Consider the following 19,352-nt stretch of genomic DNA (forward strand, 5'->3'; position numbering starts at 1 on the left):
AAGGAAATCAAAATTTATAATTTCCATCGAAGCAATTTGCTTCTTAGTCCAAGTGAAGTAACATAGCATATCATGTAAGTTTGTTTCACCCTTCAAACAAAGTATATTACCCGATAAAACGGCCGTGTGGGATCAGTCCAATAAGTTCATTTTAAAACTCGGATTGATTACAACAGTTGTAAGCTTGAGAGTTTTCTTTCGATCGCCCATAATATGGCACGAATTGTTGATGCGTTTGGCTCATTTGTTTTGAAAGCTGATTTATTAACAGTCTCAAAAGGTAAACGGTTTGTTTAATCAGTTGTGTCCACAAGTGACAAAATCGTCACGATTGTAAAAATTTACGTGCTAACTGAAATTCATCTTTCTTAACCTATATTTTGGCAGACAAATGCTGGAAATTTTAAAAATTGTCTTTGGCTATTATTATTATTATTATTATTATTATTATTATTATTATTATTTTTGAGTCAATAACAAGCCAGAATTTAAAAAGAAAAAAAAAATGCCCGATTCACATTAAATGTCAGTTTTCATGCATAAGGAAATCCAAATAACCAAAACACCTTAAGAGCTTAAATGACCGGAAGGCAAAACACCGCAAACGGACCTCTTGCTCTCCCCTCTCCCCTCTCCATGCATGCATGCTAGCTAATTATTCGCAATGCGGTTGGTTTTATATTACATATGAATAGACTTTTTAAACACAGCCTGAACGATTTGAAATTCACTAAACCATTTGGTAAAATTATTCCATTCTTGTGCCCCCGATATTGCAACGAGAATTTCCACATAAATTGCCCTGCTGTAATCAGTAGGTAAATTAAAGGCTGCTTGCGTATCATAACCGTGTATACTTTCGTTCATAATAAACTAATTTTTGTAACACAATCAGGTAATGAATCATTAAAGTCAGAATACGTTAAAAGTGCTATTAAGTAGGGTTTAATTCATATATCTTTAGGAGCTGTTTTCTTCTTTCCCGTAAGTCGAAAAGGAAGCACATCAAATCTGTAAAACGAAGCGCCCTAAGCACTATCTAAGTCGAAAACGAATCTCATTCACGATGCCTTCTATTCCTTTTCAAGCGAGCACTCGAAACCTTTATGTAGCCTCGGTTAATACCACCCAATATGGCTTACGCTCCCTAAAAAAAAATTCGCCGGCCCTCACCTTTGGAATTCCTTGCCTACATCAAAGTATATCCATACAAGTTCTCTCAGAATATTTCTTAAAACCCTTAAGACCACTATACTTAATTATTATTCTAATTAATTACTTGCTTTGCCGCATGAAGAAATACTTTTTATAAAGAATATATTCTTAATTTTGTCTGTAATTGTATTTTGTTTCTGGGGTCATCCACTAAATTAGCCCTACTATTTGGATGATCCCAACTCGCTCTCTGTTTTGTTGTTATAATTTTACTTTCCTTAGTTGAACTCTGTTTTTGTTACCTATGTAAATCCCACCTATGTCATGTAAAACTGAGCTGAGTTAAATAAATCATCTTGTCTTGTTTCATCTTGTTGGTCACCTTTACTGCGTTACTGGTGTTTATGATTACAGAAGGAGAGAGAAGAAACATAGTCAAAGATGCATTGGTCATAGCCGTAGTTTTATTGAACCACGATTAATACTTAAATAACAACGGTTCTTTGTACGCATTTCGTACCAACGCTAAATGGCTTGGCAATATTTGAATGGAAATTACTTTGTGTTGGTTTTTTCTTAGGTAAAAAAAAAAAAAGACATCACAGCCAGCCCAATCGTAGAATCTGAGATAAGGTTATTTACAGATTTGAAGCCTATGGCCGCGTTAAATCCCCACTATGTCCCGGGGGTCGGGGGGCCGGGATTTCATTTTTGTAAGCGACGCTAACTGCAAAGCTTTTCATATGAAAATTAGATTTCTTTGCATATGAATGAAAATTAATTTTCATAATGAAAACTTTGCACTTAATAGCCTTGCTTTCACGAGGTTTACAGGAACTCGGAAAGGACCAAATGACTAGTCCATTAAACAAACGCCTTAAAACTTTAGGATAATTCTTTCAAATTAGGCTTTTAAAATTGATGGTTCTTAAGTCAGCAGCGAATGTCTTAAAGACTTTTGGAAAACCAGGGATGTTCTGTTATGAACCGAAACTGCCATTAAAATCCCAGTTCATAGAGCTAGACAGAGCCTAATAATACTTAATTGGCTGCTCGTGGCAGCAAACACTACGCACAAGAGAAGCACAGGAGTTCAGCAGCTCTACCTTCGTCACAGGTTACCAAAGCCTTACGGGCCTTAAGAGTTTGTATGACGTTAAAATTCGATCTAAAATTAGACAATAATTTCCTTCATAAATCATCAAGTCTGAAAATGCTTACCCGGTGTGTTTTGCTGTGGTTTCAAAGCTTCTCAGAGTTTCCAAACGCCGTTGTGAACGGTTTTATCTCTCAGCGGCTGGTCCACTTGCAGCATTGTATTATGTAAATGAAAAGGTTGGAAAACTTGAAGTTGAATTTGAATGTAATTTGACCCGTCATTAATGGGATGCACTTTGAAAACCTCGCTAAAATTTTGTTTGAAATTTAAGAGCAACTCTCCAGGAAAGTAAAGCAAAGTTGGAAATGAAAATTTTTAACCCTCCTTTATTTTTTGTGTGGAGGTAGGTTACCTGGAGGGATGAACAAAAACAGTCATATTTGGATCGGCAGGTGCGTCGTTGCCATGGAAACCGCACTTGATCACGTCGGCCTGAGGTCTATGTTTTGACCGAAAAATTCACTCTCAAATAGTAAAAATAAACGAGTCTGGTTCTCGAGTACATGTGAACCAATTCAAATGAAATTCATACAGATGGTAGAACCACTCTCCCAGTTTATAAAATTTGCTGTTAGAGTATTTTGGGTTCTATAATCCAGAAGACCTTGGTCGTATTACTATGTTGCCTGTCAGCCATTTTGACAAGAAGGAAAAACAAGCACAACCATATTCGTTATTTCTCCGAAAGTACTCTTTCCACAAAAAACAAATTAGCAGCAGAGCTTACATAGATATTGAAGTTTCTAAATATCATAAAATCCATTTGGGGAAAATTATATTCTGGCCATGGGTGTTGAAGACATCCGAGGCAAGTTACAAAAAATTGCAAAATTGGAACTGTTGAGGGCTCCAGTATTTGGTTCAAACAGGCTTTAGATAGAGAATATCAGCTTGAGAGGTCTTTTCATTTATCTTATCTGTTAGCTACATTTGATTGATTAGGTTTTGGCCAACGAATTTGCTGAAATATAAATTAAAACAAAGCCTACCTTGCAACTTTTGGGAATTTCTTCAAGATGCTTTTGTCGTATGGGATGGGTATCTCCTCAGTTCGCTCGCTCCATTTTCTTGACCAAATCTTGCACAGACTCTAGCGGAAAGGACAAATCTAACTGCCTAGCCTCGCCGAACAACTACTTTTAGACCAAAGATGATGATGCATTAACCCGAATAAAGAACAGTCGAACAGGTCAGACACAGTCGTGTGTCGAGTATCGAAATAATTCATCAATACAATCCATCCAGGAAGTTAAAAAGATGCATCAAGATCACAGCTTGGCAAATGCATGTCTGCGACGATTCTGAATAACGTCTTTGGCTAAATCGAGCCGTACATTCCGTGGTGCATGGTTGAGAAGCGAAGAAATCGTTGTTTACGACCTGTTTACGACCAAACATATGTAGACCGGAAATGTGAGTAGCAAAACTGCTGACCGGATGTAGTTTTAAATGCGATATACGCGCTTTTTGTTTGTTTGTTTTTGTAGCTTCGGGTAATTGTTGCAATGGCATTATCTCTTCTTTAGATATTTTTGGTACAATTTATCATTGATAGGGGGATAAAAGGACGACTTTTGATCCGCTTTTATGACCGTTTTACAGTGGTGAATAAAGAGGACAAAATAAAAGCGCTTCACTAGTCGTTTTACGCAACCACATAAGCCGCCCATGTTTCCTGGGTTTGTTTGTTTGTTTGTTTTAATTCATTGCTTATTGGATGTTAAGGATGGCCTGCATGTAAGATACGTCGCTGATCTGGGGGATTAGCGTACACTTTAGAAGTTTCGAAGTTGGAATTTTTGACCCACCTCTCCTCCAGAAATAAATAAGTCCTCTTCAAGCCGATAAATTTTCACATTCAGTACCTAATACCTGCCCAAATTTTGGCATTCTTTCTGTTTATTTATTTATTTATTTATTTATTTATTTTTTGCTGTTGTTTTTTTTTGGTGGGGGAGGGGTGACCGGACGTAAATTTGTGCACACTGTAAGGGAAATTTGCATATCGTCGTGCGAAGGAAAATATCTTGGTCAGTACAATGGAAAGTTGGTCTCTTTCAAATCCCAAAAGGGACGTTTCGGTTTGTGAGTGCAGTGGAAACAATATAAAACTCAGTCAATGTCAAAGGGATATTTCCAGGCACGTGCAAGCCTACGGACTTAGTATAAACCGTGATGAAATCAGCGACAAAATGGATCTTATTCTTTGCCGTGCAGGTAAATAATTATAAGATTTCACGCGCGAATCTTTTCATTCTCTTGTCACGAATAGTTATCACAACTCAATTTGTAATTGCAATTTCACAGTCTAAAGAGCAATCTTTTTTTTTTCGGGGGGGATGGGGGGTGTGGCTATTATGGTCATGCGTTCAATTTTCACCGAAGCTTCAGTTCAGCTTCATTTCCTTTGTTTTCGTTTTCATTCGGTTATTCTGTTTTTTTTTTTTTTGTTTTTTTTTTTTGGCTTTCTTCAAACCATTGCCATTGTGAAACAACCCCATTGCAAGAGGATATCATTACACATACATCCGGTGTTACATCCCATTGCATTGTGTTACATCCGGTCAGCAGTCGTGCTCCTCCGACTTCCGGCCTATGCGTTCAGTTTATTTACCATTCTTGGCTTGTCGACTATCGCAATATCTGACTCGATGTTAGCCAAGGACGTTACTTTGGATTGTTCAAAGGCATGCATTTGCTTTGTACATCGATCTTGAGACATTTACTTTACTTCCTGGCTGAATAATATTGATGAATTTAGGTGCTCGATGGCAGAAATCGCAAGCATTACGACCATGTTTTGGACTTTGTCAACTATTCTTTGTGAAGTGTATGCGGGCTACTTGTATCATCATCCCTGGTCTGAAACACAGCAAACTGGATATTCGATGGGAGTAACTGTTAGTCTGCGCTAGATTTGGTCAAAAAGACGGCACGTGCGAAGGAGAGATACTGGAGAGAACCACGCGACGAAAGCATCCTGAAGAAATTCCCAAAACCCTCAAGGTAGATTTGTATCAATTTATATTTCATCAAATTTGTTCGCCAAAACCTTATTTACTAAATGTAGGTAGCAGACAAGATGATAAAAGATACTCTTGAAGCTGATTTTCTCTCTCTAAAGCCTGTTTGAGCTAAATACTAGAACTCTCAAAATTACCAATTTTGCAATTTTTTGCAATTTGTCCCAGGTGTCTTCAGCACCCATGGCCAGAGTATAGTTTTCCCCAAATTTATTTTATGATATTTAGAAACGTCAATATCTATGTAATCTCTGCTGCTAATTTGGTTTATGTGGAAAGAGTACTTTCGGAGAAATAACGAATATCGTTGTGCTTGTTTTTCCTGCTTATCTAAATGGCTGACAGGGAACATAGTAGGACGAGCATTTTCTTCTTGTTTATAAAACCCAAATTATTGTAACGGCGAATTTTATAAACTGGGAGAGTGGTTCTACCATCTGTATGAATTTCATTTGAATTGGTTTACATGCACTCAAAACATGGTCCCAAGGCCGACGTCATATAGTGCGGTTACCATGGCAACGATACATCTGCCAATCCAAATATGGTTGTTTTTGTCTATCCCCCAAGGTAACCTACCTACACACAAAAATTGAAGAGGGGTTAAAATTTTTCATTTCCAACTTTGCTTCACTTTCCTGGAGAATTGCTCTTAAGCACACGCCTACCTGGCACACCATATGCCAAAAAGGATGATTTGAGATCCTCCCGGAGCAACTCTTTCTCGGATAAGTTCATTCAGTTATTAAGATACAGGCCTTCGCTGAAAACAAAGTTGATTTCAAATCGCGGGCGCCATTTTTGCCGCGGACCGAGCCGTTCCCTGGAATGTCATGACAAACTCACGGCCAAACCTAGACAAGAGTTACTAAAATGTTCCCGAAAAGGGGATCCACGTAAAATCTGTGATATTTAATGTGTAGCTGATGTCGAGTGCAAGGTGGAAGAGTTCTTTTCTTAGGAATGGTACTAGTGAAGCAAAAAGAACTCGTTTATTGTACAAAATAGGTGGATTATGAGAAAATCGATTGGTAACAGGCTTTTTGTAGTTTTTTTGTCTGTTTTATTTTTTGGGGGGGAGGGGGGAAGGGGAGGAATCTATCCGGTGAAAGTGTATCCAGATTCAGAGTTATACAAGACCACCTCGTCATCAAAGAACCGAATAACTTCGAAATCGACCCTTTTTTATTTAGACCTGTGCGAAAAGGGCCATAAAAAGTCAGTAGCAACTTTTAAAAGCAAACAAAAGAAAAACATGGTGTGGCCGATCTCGAGAAAGACAAAGTGACGGAGATGGGAAAAGGGAGGAGGTTAACCCCCTCCCCTTTTCGCAGCCCAACCACTATGTTTTTCCTAGTCGGCCAATGCTTATTTTTAGTTTAATGTGTTCCTACAGGCAATTGAAAACTTACTGGTAATAAACTTTGTGATTTTCTTTGTACGATTTGTGACGCCATCAGTTTTTAAACAACAACAACAACAACAAAATAAAAAAAAAACATACAATAAAAAAGAAAACGTCATACTTGTTCTCTTTGAAATGTCTTTCACTTCATATGCACTTAAGGCGGTTACGAAAAGAAACATGGCTTAAACGTCGTTACAACTGAGAGGACGTTTCTTCTATTTTTAAAATCTTTCATCCGCAGTTCCAATATATTATCCATACTCATTTGCTTGTCATTCACAAATACATCTCACAGAACAAACAGTAGCGCGGTTGAATGGATAGTCGCTGGGTGTGTCATTCCACTTTCCTGCTAAAGGGCCTTGTGGCATCATCATACCAAAATTCTCGTTTTCCCCGTCATTGTTTGGTTCTCTGGCATTCTCCGCGCTATACTCTAGTGATTTACTGTCAAACCGCTCGAAGCTCCCGTTGGCCCTTCACTAGGACCGATTCACAACCCCCAGAAAGTTATCCCAGTAGTCCTCCCTGCCAGATTCAAAATGAACTGGTTTTTCCAGTCTTCCCTAATGAAAGCCATCAGATCTCCTTCCATCTTCTAACATTTTTCCCAAGCAGCGCTCATTGTGGTAACTCCATCATTGTCGATGAAATACCATGACTCTTCATGCTGACAGCAACCTGTATAAAGAGAATGTAGAAGGAGAATCATACTTGAAAGAGCAAGACCTGGTTTGGTTTTTGTTTCCAACAAGTAAAATGGTGATATAGGAGTAGGGGCACCACGGAAAGTCCAAAATAGTAATAGCAATAATAATAGTAAAAATAATAATTATAAAAGTAATATGTAACTATAATAAGAACCTTTCCAGAATACTTTGCACCTGAAAAATTGCAAATGCCTAATACTTTGTAAAATTGACGTCAAGGAGGATGCCACACAATATGGGAGTAACACTTGCCATAAAATATTACTTATAAACAGCTGATCAACAGAAAGTCAACCAAGGAATATCGTTGCATTATGTATTGAAAAATCATGGTAAATTTAAAATTTGTAGGTTATAAAAATGTTATTTACAAGAAATTTATTGAAACCATTGATCCTATATGTTTTACCCACGACATACATGTCTAAAAGTTGCTCTATGTTTGGTCAACAATATTTCTCAGTCACAGATATAATGCACAGATAATGCGATAGGTTACACATGTCCTGAATTTTATATATTTATAAATATAATTATTTTACTACAGACAACTTCACTGAATGCCATGTCCACCTCATTTTTTTATTCTGACTCTTTTATAGCTAGAATAGATGTCATTTTTCAATTTGTGGTAGCCTGGAAACAAACGAAAAAAGTTGAATAACGCGGAGAGCCCGCAGACAGGTCTCATTTTTTTTGGCGCTTTTGTTAGCGGCTGCCTTTCGGCTAGCGAACATGCGTCCTCTCACTTTCCTCGTTTCTCCAAGAAAAGCGGTTTGCAAAATTGTTTTGTTTGCTATTTTCGTTTTCATTCGTTTCCCGTGAAAAGTTGTAAACAGCTTATTCGATAGTGGAAAAGACTACATTTGTGGATCGGTTCAAAACATTCGGAAAGGAAGACGGATTGATTGGAAGCTTCTGAGCTAAATTTGGTAAGTAAACAAACCTGTTGCATTACTACAGATGCATCAGATGTATCGTTTCATGTACACCGCTTCAGACTGGTTTTCTTCCGATTGTTGTGTTGAAATTAGTTTGTATGAAACATATGTTTAAAAGCAGCAGAGCTTGAGAGCAGTTTGTAAGCGAAAACAACCACGACTACGACATGTTCGCCAGCAGTATATACGAATTGGCTCTGAAATGTCTGGAATGTGTAAATCTACATACGGAGTTCCACAAGGATCCATCCTAGGGCCAGCATTATTTAATGTTTACATTAACGATTTGCCAGGCGTTTCAGATTACTGTTCCTTAGAATCCTCCGGGGATGATTCGACATTACATCTGTCATTTTTGGTTGGGGATATCGTTGGTGCCGCTCGACAAATAAGCGAAGACCTAAGAAAAGTGGCCGTATGGTGCTGCCAAAATAGCCTTCTGATTAACCCGGAGAAGACGAAATTGCTTTTAATCGGCACACGTCAAATGCCTCAAAATACGCCTACAGATCTGGATCTACATGTTACTTTACTGGGGAAAGAGCTGCGTCCGGTTGTTTCAGCAAAGGACCTTGGGGTGTATATGGACGCTACATTGAGTTTTGATGAATATTTCTCAAACTCATTAATAATCCATAAGTTGATTGACCTATCAAATGGTCGATAAAACATCATGTGCAGTGGTTTTAAGACCCTGTAAAACCTCCTCCTTAGTAGTATGCGGTGTTTAATGTTTTTCTCGTACGCTAATTTCTAACGTTCACAAAAGCATCATTGTTATGAACTCTCTTGACACACGCTTTTCCAGGAATGTTTTTGAAGCCGTTCAAAAAACTCTCAGCCCGTGTTTTATCGGGTCTAAAAACACTGCTGCTTCTGTTTTAAACATTACGTTAATTCCTGGAAACAGATATCTTTAAATATTACTTAATCTCAGTTTCTTATGATTTGATAAAGTTGATGGCCAATTCGCGCCATGAACTCTAAGAGGTAGAGAGTGAATCATATGGGAAATATCTCTTTTGATGGAGAAACTCCCAGCAAATCTGAGCTTAATGATTTTAAAGTTCATAGTTAAAGAAGAGTAGGTCTTACATCCCTGACTTTTAAAGGAATTTGACAGTGAAATTGCAGTGAGGAAACGCTGTGAACTGATTGAAAAAAAAAAAAAAAACTTGTCTGAGCCAGCTATGACCACAGTGAAATAATAATAACAATAACAATAATTTATTCTCTTACATTGCGCATTTTCCATGACATTTTCCATGATGATCAAATGCGCATTACAATAATTACAAAAGCACAATATGTATATACATTATGTGTGACAGCAGTATTGAAATGACGAATCCTCTATATATTCTATATCTACCTATCTACTATATCTACGATATAAGTCATTTCACGTCCATATGTTTAACAATGGGAGTATTACTTCGATTATAATAGGAAATCGGATTCATGTGGGGCGATTTATTAAGTGAAGGATCAGGTCCCCTACCGCAGCTGCTTTAGTCACCCTGTCAGGAGATAAATGTGTAAATTGTATTTACTACAGGCAGAGGAACCCCAGCGCAATGTGTACCACAATAATTGATATTGGATGTAGAAGAATCTCTTAAGACAACAAAGGCTTTGTTCCATTTGTTGTCGTAAAAGACATTTGGCAGAGAATTCCTCTTCAAGCAGCCTGTGTCACAATTGTGCAGGGAAACATCATGTGTCGATTTTTGACAATTTTGTAATTGTTCGCTTTGGATGGGAGTTTTTTCTATCAATCGATACACGGCAGCTTTGTTAAGCCAATCAGATTGCGCGTTTACGTGATGTTCGGTCACTGAGGTATGCAAACAGATGAGGGGCGTCGAGCGCACCGAGTTGGCTATAATCTCATATCCATCAAGCGGGAGCGGAATAATTATCTCATTAAAAAATATCAAGAAATATTGCCAGATCTTGCTGATTTTCCTTTGGAAGAACAAACAGAAGACAATTTAATGGTCGTTATTTCTCGGGCATGGTGAAATGGCTCATATACCATGGCTGCTAAGCCAATCAAATCCCCGGAATTGCCGTTATACAATGATCCATTTTTAATAATTGCACATATAGGTCGCTTTAAATGTAGCCTGATCGTAAACTTAAAAGGTATAGGAACGCTGTATTCTTTTTAAAACACCTCAGCTCTCCCATGTATAAGGGGATACTAGGTTTTTCAGAATTCATAATGTCAGGGACGTTCTTGGCGGTTTCATTCAAAATGTATGCGCAAAAGGAAGCTTAAGGACTGTTAACAAAATGTGGTAATTTTTTTTAACAGGCAACAAGGAACCCTCTCCGCGTTACAGCAAAAGGAAAGATGATAATGAAATAAAAAATAAATAAACTGAATCGAAGCCATTTTCAAGCACTTCACTTTGCTTAGAGTAGCACTGGTATCAGCCTACCATGACAACTGGCTGCGCGCGTACTGCACCGTTCGTTGTTTTGGCATAACACCCCATTTTGTATATATTTTCTTAAAGCTTAATAATTGAAGCTTTTGGTTCATTTCAGATACAGATTAAAACTTAAAGTTACACAGACAATGAGGTCTCCCAATTGAACATGCACAGAAAGTATTTTGACCACGTAAGTTGCCAACACCACTTTTATTTTTCATTCACCTTAAGCAAGTAATTAACATAACTTGGCTATGTATAGAGCGCATGCAACGCTCTAAAATACGTCGATCTTTTATTGATTGGTACAGCGGAAGAAACCAATTGGCTACTTTAACATGGTCACGTTACTTTTAGCTTTCTATAGTCCTATATATGCCAGTCAGGTTTACAGCTTTCTGGTTAGCAATGAACTGGTCACCTCAACGTGGCATTGGCATCTTACAAACAACACCGGGGGTGACTTCCCAGTCACACTTGGCGTCATTCCATTTTCCTCCTTTATTCCAAATCATGCTGACACAATACGCGCGGCCTACAATGCCGTTGGGTTCCCCAGAATTCCATGCGTCATACACTAATGGGGTGCCGTCAACCCATTTGAAGCTCCCGTAAGCCTTTCGCTTGAGGCCAATCCATGCACCCCAGAATGGTAATCCAGCTGTCTTCTTTACCAGGTCGAAAATAAACTGGTTTTCATTGGCAGATCTGATGACGGCGATGTCTCCTCCCATTTGCTGACATTTGTGTCGAGCATCTTCCATTCTTCGAAATCGGGTATTGTCAACGTAGTAACAAGCGGCTTCACTTGAAACCCATTTAGGTGGACAACAACCTGAATAAAGAGAATGTAAAGAGAGAAAGAGAGCCATAAGCTAAAAATTGATATGAGGCAGGCGAGAAGACCTCGGTTATTAAATACCGATTCCAATAACTATTATTCTCACCAATAAATATTTACCAATGCGAAGAGATGTAAAAGCGAGCGATAAAAACGGACGCTTCGGTGTCATCATGATATTCAAATAATAATAATAATAATAATAATAAGAAGAAGAAGAAGAAGAAGAAGAAGAAGAAGAAGAAGAAGAAGAAGAAGAAGAAGAAGAAGAAGAAGAAGAAGAAGAAGAAGAAGAAGAAGAAGAAGAAACTGGTTTTCATAGGAATAAATTGGTAAAACATTATTGGTGAGAATAATAATCATTGAAATCGGTATTTAATAACCTAGGTCTTCTCGCCACGCTGCGTTAGCGCCTTGTGATGCTTCTTAACTGTATATACCATACAGACGTTTTAACTGCTATAATAATAATAATAATAATAATATTAATAATAGTAATAACAATAATAATAATAATAATAATAATAATAATAATAATAATAATAATAATTCAAATATATTTATGCAGGATTGCTGCATTAGTTTTATGAAGAAAACTGCTATCAATGCAGTCCTGTTAAGAAAAATAAAATAAATAAAAGGAGATCACAAATACTCTAGGAGAGTAACTTTAAAACGACGTTTTACCTTTGTAGAAACAAGCGCGCTTGGTGCATTCTAAGCTAACTTTTTCCAAAATAAGGTCATAATTATTTCTAGTTTTGTAGTGGTGAATGTCATGGTTTTTCACATTAAAATAATCAAAAAAATATCTGAGAACTCTATTTGAAATGGTATTAAAAAGAAAGGTCCCTTTCCTCTATAGCTTAACCCTACAGCTCTTAACTTTTGCTGGCGGGGTTTACAACTTACGACAATCTTGCAAAATTAGCCTTTTATATTTTTCAAAATATTTCATGTGAATGATACAATTTAACCGGTGAAAACGGAACAAACCTACAACTGAAATTAGAAACCGAACGGAAATGAAAGACATAAGAGTGATATTCTGTTATATTAACGTTAACCACCACGCGACCCTTTACGAACCCTCTGTCTCAATCATCAGAGACACAAAAATAACGCCAAAAATGAACACTGCTCCTTTGATGGCCATCCCTGCCTGATTCTGTAAAGAAAAATGAAGAAAGTATTCAATGGCCAAAGTTAGGAAATATGCAAATGGGAAGAATGTGGGTTTTTTTTGCGAATGACTAATTTACTTTAAAAGCTGGCAATGTAGAAAAAAAACCCAAGGACTTTAAATGGAGTAGTGCTTTTAGTAGTTGCCTTTCTGACAAGTCTGAATTATTGATATACTTGTTGAAAAAATAACTCCTTTTCTCGTAATGCATGAAATAACCATTTTATTTTATTAGCAAAAATTTTTTTTTATGTCTGATATAAATCCCCTTTCACTCTCCGTAAGAGACAAACTTTGCGTGAAATGTTTTATTTTTGCCACAATTTATTATGGCTTGGATTTCGCACTCCAAATATTACAATGGTTCCGACCTTAACTGCCTTATTTTAACCTGCGAATTATAGATTTGAGTCTTACTTCAATTTATGCCTTTCTTCAGACCAAGGTGGGACTAAATTAATCTAATTTAATAAATAAGTTAATTTCTGGGGGCATTGGCTCCAAAACACAAATTGTTTTGCTAAAATTGCAAATGGTCCAAGTGCGCTGGAAGACTAAGACGCGAACAATTCGTCATTTCATCGTTTTATTTCCTCTTTCTTTTGTTAATTTTCCCTGAAAATCAACTGAACGTGGAAAGGAATTCGCAGGATAAAAATTCGCTTGGAGAAATTATAGCATTGATGGGAATGGTTCAAGAAACAACATGAAAGCAAAACTTTTCTAATTATCGAGTTTTAACCTTTAGGCAACTGAAGAGCTCCTTTTCTGACTCAGAAACTGTAGATTTAAACCAAGAACAACGCCAAGCATTTCCGGTAATCTTACGCCATATGTTTCAGTCGTAACATAAAAAGTGAAACTTCTCAATCGTTCAACTTACCAAGCTTTGTTTTCTGAAAGAGACTGTCCTAACTACCGGAGGAGTTTGTCAAGAAGGTTTGGCGTCGAGAATTAGTACAACATGTCTGAAGAGACCAATTATTTTGGAAAATTCTCCTTTTTCAATATACATATTTATTATCAACACGCGTTTGGCGGTCTTTGGCAAATTTTAAAGCAGCTGACAAAATTCTGCAAAAATTGTGAGAAATTATGAACAATGAATCCCGAGTATCACTCTTTTAAAGATGAATCACGGCAAGCGCTAGTGAAGATAGTCGGAAAGTTTGACTGTACACTTGTGGAAATGAATTGGTCATATTTTAAAAGAGTGGTGTAGTTAGCACTAAAATCAATTCAAACTCCTTTTTTCTGTACACGAAAAGAACAGAACTCATCATCAAGACATTGTAACTCAGTATTGGCAAATAGAACTAGTTTAAGTGATTGGAAAGAAACCAAGACTTAAAACCTAAGAAGACCGATTTGCTTCTTAGTCAATGCGAAATAACATAGCAGATCAAGTAAGCTTGAGTATCCTTTGGGCAAACAATTATTATTGCCCATTAAAGCGGCTGCGTGAAATTCCTTGAGTTCATTTAAATTATTCGAATCAGTCCAATTTTAAACTAGCCGAGGATTGCTTACTACTTAGCTTGAGAATTTTCTTTCTTCAAGAATATGGCAAGAATTGTTTATGCGCTTGGCTCATTTGTTTTGAAGGCTGATTTATGAACAGTCTCAAAAGGTAAACGGTTTGCTTAATCAGTTGTGTCCACAAGTGACAAAATCGGCACGATAGTAAAATTTACGTGCAAAAACTCATCTTTTGTTAACCTATATTTGCCACAAAAAATTACTGAGCAATCTTTAAACACTGGCTTTTGACTCTTTTTCGGGTCCAAAACGATTCGGAAATTGACAAAATACCTAATCCGAATTTCGAAATGCTAGGTTTCATTTGCCATCATAAGATCCAAATAACCGAAACACTGTAAGTTAGAACTGAAATGACCGGAAGGCAGAACACCGCAAAGACCCCGGGCGGCTAAATTTTTAGTAGCCGATTTTCGTGTTTTCCGAAGGAAAACACACCTTTTCGGAATGGTAAATCGAAAGAACAACTACTAAGAAATATTCAACAGTTTCGACAGCGGAAATCCGAGAAATAACGGCGAAGAAATTGTGTTTCGAGTGCAATCTGTTGTTTTATCCAGGCGACCAGCTGGCGGACATCTCAAATCATTATTCAGGCCATGGAATTTCTGCGAAATTTTCGAGTTCTTATGAGAATTCAACAGCCAACAGTTCGGATTTTACCGTCAGAACCTTTATTATTTTCTAAAATTTATTACTTAATCGGTCAGTGTTAAACGTAGACTACCGACCGTGCGTAAAAAACGGACAGAGGGTAAAATTTAGACCAGGAATATACAATGCTTACAATATACTTGCTTGTACTATACTAGAGCTGTAAAATAATAAACTAAAAAGAGCTGAGATTTTATCATGTCGACTTTCTGGCGTTTACACCTGGATGTGCCAAGAAAGAAGCCCAAATTCACGCACATATGCGTCTTGTTGCTGTTAAAAGAATGCTGAAAAAATTTGACCTTCAAAACGACGTTTCCTTTCCACTTGAGCGAAAACAAAAATGAAATAAGAGATTTCGTGGTTTTCATGATCCAAGTGTTTATTTTTGCTTTCCATGCCACAAATTCTAAATTCGAGGTTGACCTTTTTAGCAGTAATTTTAATTGACGCATTTCACGGATACTTTGCTTAGCTCAGTTACACTTGGAGAGTACGTAACAGTTGATGAGAGCGTATAACTTGATGAGGTGAATAAGAGTTGATTAAAGCTTGTGAGAATTGTACTGTTTTAAAAGTTACAAGCTAATAAGGTACATAATGATATGTATTAGCCCATGAATTAGTCCAAGACTCTGTTGACGTATCAATGATAATATGGAATGAAGAACCACCTGACTTCATTTCTTTTCTTGTCTTTCTTTTCCTTTGGCACTTTCATGTGATACTCCACTCCTTACTTTCAAGAAAGGCAATATAATCGTAGCGTCTCAAACCATTCAGATATTGGTCAGTGATTTTTTGCGAAGTGCATGCCGTCCCATTTTTATTTTATTTTATTTCATTTTTCAGAGGCAGCTACCAAGGACAAAAAGGTGATTTTTTTTAAGCAATGTATTACCACCGCTGCTGTTTCTTGTACCTTTTTAAGCATGGCAGGCGAATTTGTTTAGTTTGATCCCCTCAGGACACTACATACAGGAGCATTAACTATTCCGTAATTAAAAAAGTCAGAGGTGAATTTTGTTCTGCTTTTCTTACCCCATTGACACTGAAAAATATTCTGGAATACATTTTGGTAGGTTGGCTTTTCTGAATCAAGACTCGTACACAGCAATAAGGTAACACGTCTTGCATTTTAAAACTTCTAATTTCTCAACTTACCAAGTGCGGTTTCCTGAGAGTGATAGACCTTACTGCTGGAGGTTCCAGTCGGGAATAAAAACTATATTCTGGATCTGTCTATGTTATACATTCGTCTTTACTTTGAATACCAAATTAGCGATCTTTGGCAGATTAAGGCAGCTGTTCAAATTTTTGAGACAAATATGTTTATAGATTTTATTATATTTTCAATATCTCGTACTACTAGATCTACGATAAACTGTGCCGTTGAATACACTGGAAAGAGCCTCATCCACTCTTGATACACTACAATACAGTCGCGTAATAAGAACTATTTGTCTTTCCTAGCGACGAGAAAGGCCTTAGGGGGAATAATTCCTACAATTGTCATAATGAAAATTAAAGTAATACTGAAAAATTTATTCTAATAATAAAAAAATAAATCGAACTTCAAAGCTAATCCGGTCTAACTAGGTAACAAGGGAATGTAATTGAAATAATGTAGAGTAAGTAACAATGAACCATAAAATAATGAATTTAGGATTGCGGGGCTTAATTATATTCTAATAAATTAAATTCTGGCGTCTTTAATTAATAGCACGTTCTGTCGAGACTGAAATCAAGTTCTTTGATCAAAATGGTCTTGGTGGCATTTAAACATTAAATTTTACAAATGGATCATCCTAATTTCATTTCAAAATGCTTTTGAAAATCAGGAAATCCAAAATTAAGCCTTTGCTGACCGCTTTGCTTCTTCAAAGCGACGCTAATTAACATAGTGGATCAAATAAGTTTGGGTATCCTCCAAACAAAGTTTGTTAGCCATTAAAACAGTCGCGTGGAATCACTTGATTTAATTAAAAATTATTCGAATAAGTTCATTTTAAAACGACGATTAATCAGAGCTTAGCTTGAGAGTTTTCTTTCTCCCAGAATATGGGAAGAATTGTTTATGCGTTTGACAAATATGTTTTGAAAGCTGATTTATTAACAGTCTCAAAAGGTAAACGGTTTGTTTAATCAGTTATGTCCACAAGTGATAATATCGGCACGATTGTAAAAATGTATGGGCAAAAACTCATCTTTTGTCAACCTTTATTTTGCCAGAAAATACTGAACATTCTTTAAACACTGGCGTTTGATTCTCTTTCTGGGTCCAAAACGAGTAAAAATTTGACAAAATACCTAATCCGAATTTCGAAATGCTAGGTTTCATGTGGCACCATGAGATCCAAATAACCGAAACACCGGAAAAACTGAAATGACCAGAAGGCAGAACACAGCAAAGACCCCTTGCCCTACCCTCACCCCTCCTCTCCCCTCCCTTCCTTAATATTTAGTCCTTGTTGACGAACAATCCAAAAGGACCGAAATGGTGTTCACGGTTTGTGGAGTGGCGCACAAACAGCTAAAATTTCGACTGGAAACAGGAATGCTTCATTATTGATCAATAACCCTGAACTTTGCTTATTTGTGTTAGCCAGACAACTCATGTATGGTTACTTACGCAAGTCCAAAGCGATCATCTTGACATAGGAAAAAAGGATTGCTTGACCAACGATAGCATGAACGGATGTGTAACACGCGTGATCCCTCAGTTTCATCACGCTTCATAAGAGACGAACTCTCCATGAAATGTTTTACGCTGCGGTTTTGGTAATATAAAATTGCGAATAGTCCAAGTGCACTAGAAGGATATAGCACAAACAACTCGTTATTTCATCGTTTGCTTTCCTTTTATTTTTTGGTTTGCTTATGTTATTTAATTGCCCCTGAAAATCAAAAAATGGAAAGGCATTCGCACGATATAAATTCACTCGGAGAAATTATAGCGTCCAAGCGGAACGGTTCAAGAAACAACATGAAGGCAAAACTTTTCTAATTATCGAGTCTTAACCTTTTGGCAACTAAAGAGCTCCTTTTCTGGCTCAGAAACTGTAAATTTAAACAAAGATGAAAGCTAAGCATTTCCAATGCTCTTACACGATATTTTTCATTCGTAACATGAAAGGTAAAACTTCTCAATTGTTCAACTTACCAAGTTTTGTTTCTGAATAGACTGTCCTTACAACCTGAGGATATTGTGAAAAATGCTTGGGCTCGATAAAGTACAACAGATCTCAAGAGACCAATTTTTTTTTTTTAATAATCTCCTTATACATATAAATATTTATTGTGGATACAGAGTTAGAAATTTTTGAAAGATTCAGCAGCTAAAACAATTCTGAAAATAAAAATTAGAATTTTCAAAAATTTTAAGAAGTTATGAATAATAAATACCGAGTATCACTCTCTAGATGAATGGCAAGCACTAGAGAAGGCATGGAAGATTCAGTCGGAAAAAATTGACTGTACACATGTGTAAATGAATTTGTTGCATCTAAAAAAAGTGGGGGAGTTGAAAGTAAAATCAATTGAAAATAAATTGGACTAGTTTTAGTGACCAAAGAAAGTCTTGGTTTGCAAGTTATGTTGCAAATTAACGAAATACTTTAAAAATCATTTTAAGGTTTTGGCGATGGAAAAGAAATCGAAATTTATAATTTCCAGCTAAGCAATTTGCTTCTTAGGCCAAGTGAAGTAACATAGCAGATCATGTAAGTTTGTTTCACCCTTCAAACAAAGTATATTACCCGATAAAACGGCCACGTGGGATCAGTCCAATAACTTCATTTTAAAACTAGGATTGATTACAACAGTTGTAAGCTTGAGAGTTTTCTTTCGATCGCCCAGAATATGGCAAGAATTGTTTATGCGTTTGGCTCATTTGTTTTGAAAGCTGATTTATTAACAGTCTCAAAAGGTAAACGGTTTGTTTAATCAGTTGTGTCCACAAGTGACAAAATCGGCACGATCGTAAAAATTTACGTGCTAACTGAAATTCATCTTTCTTAACCTATATTTTGCCAGGCAAATTCTGGATATTTTATAAATTTTGCCTTTGGCTTTTATTATAACAAGCCATCATTTAAAAAGAAAAAAATGCCCGATTCACATTGAAATGTCAGAAATCCAAATTACTGAAACACCGTAAGAACTGAAATGACCGGAAGGCAGAACACCGCAAAGAGGACCCCTTGCTCTCCCCTCTCCCCTACCCTCCCCTCCCCTCCCTTCCTTTAACATTTTGCTTGGCTGTATATGTCAAATCCAAAAGGACCGAAATGCTGTTC

The 19,352-nt window shown here is 36.8% G+C and overlaps 1 protein-coding gene across 1 annotated transcript; it reads right to left on the bottom strand.

Moving 5' to 3' along the window:
• Nucleotides 1–11,028: 11,028 nt before the first annotated feature.
• On the bottom strand, nt 11,029–16,260 carry LOC146467322 (C-type lectin domain family 4 member G-like). Its single transcript, XM_085126096.1, has 3 exons — nt 16,219–16,260; nt 12,768–12,846; nt 11,029–11,672 (listed from the first exon to the last, which is right to left on the bottom strand). The coding sequence occupies exons 2-3, from the start codon at nt 12,832–12,834 to the stop codon at nt 11,260–11,262; spliced, it is 480 nt and encodes a 159-aa protein (XP_084982222.1). The 5' UTR covers nt 12,835–12,846; nt 16,219–16,260; the 3' UTR covers nt 11,029–11,259.
• Nucleotides 16,261–19,352: the final 3,092 nt, after the last annotated feature.

This window comes from Pavona decussata, unplaced genomic scaffold (assembly GCF_977016875.1).
Source record: "Pavona decussata unplaced genomic scaffold, jaPavDecu1.1 SCAFFOLD_137, whole genome shotgun sequence".
In the NCBI taxonomy this organism is placed as follows: Eukaryota; Metazoa; Cnidaria; class Anthozoa; order Scleractinia; family Agariciidae; genus Pavona; species Pavona decussata.

Bases quoted from the DNA above. Each gene is read 5' to 3' on its own strand.
- LOC146467322 (XM_085126096.1), bottom strand. From the start codon at position 12,834: ATGGCCATCAAAGGAGCAGTGTTCATTTTTGGCGTTATTTTTGTGTCT. The intron at 11,673-12,767 runs GTTCGTAAAGGG...CTCTTTATTCAG, and splicing joins TCTGATGATTGAGACAGAGG to GTTGTTGTCCACCTAAATGG.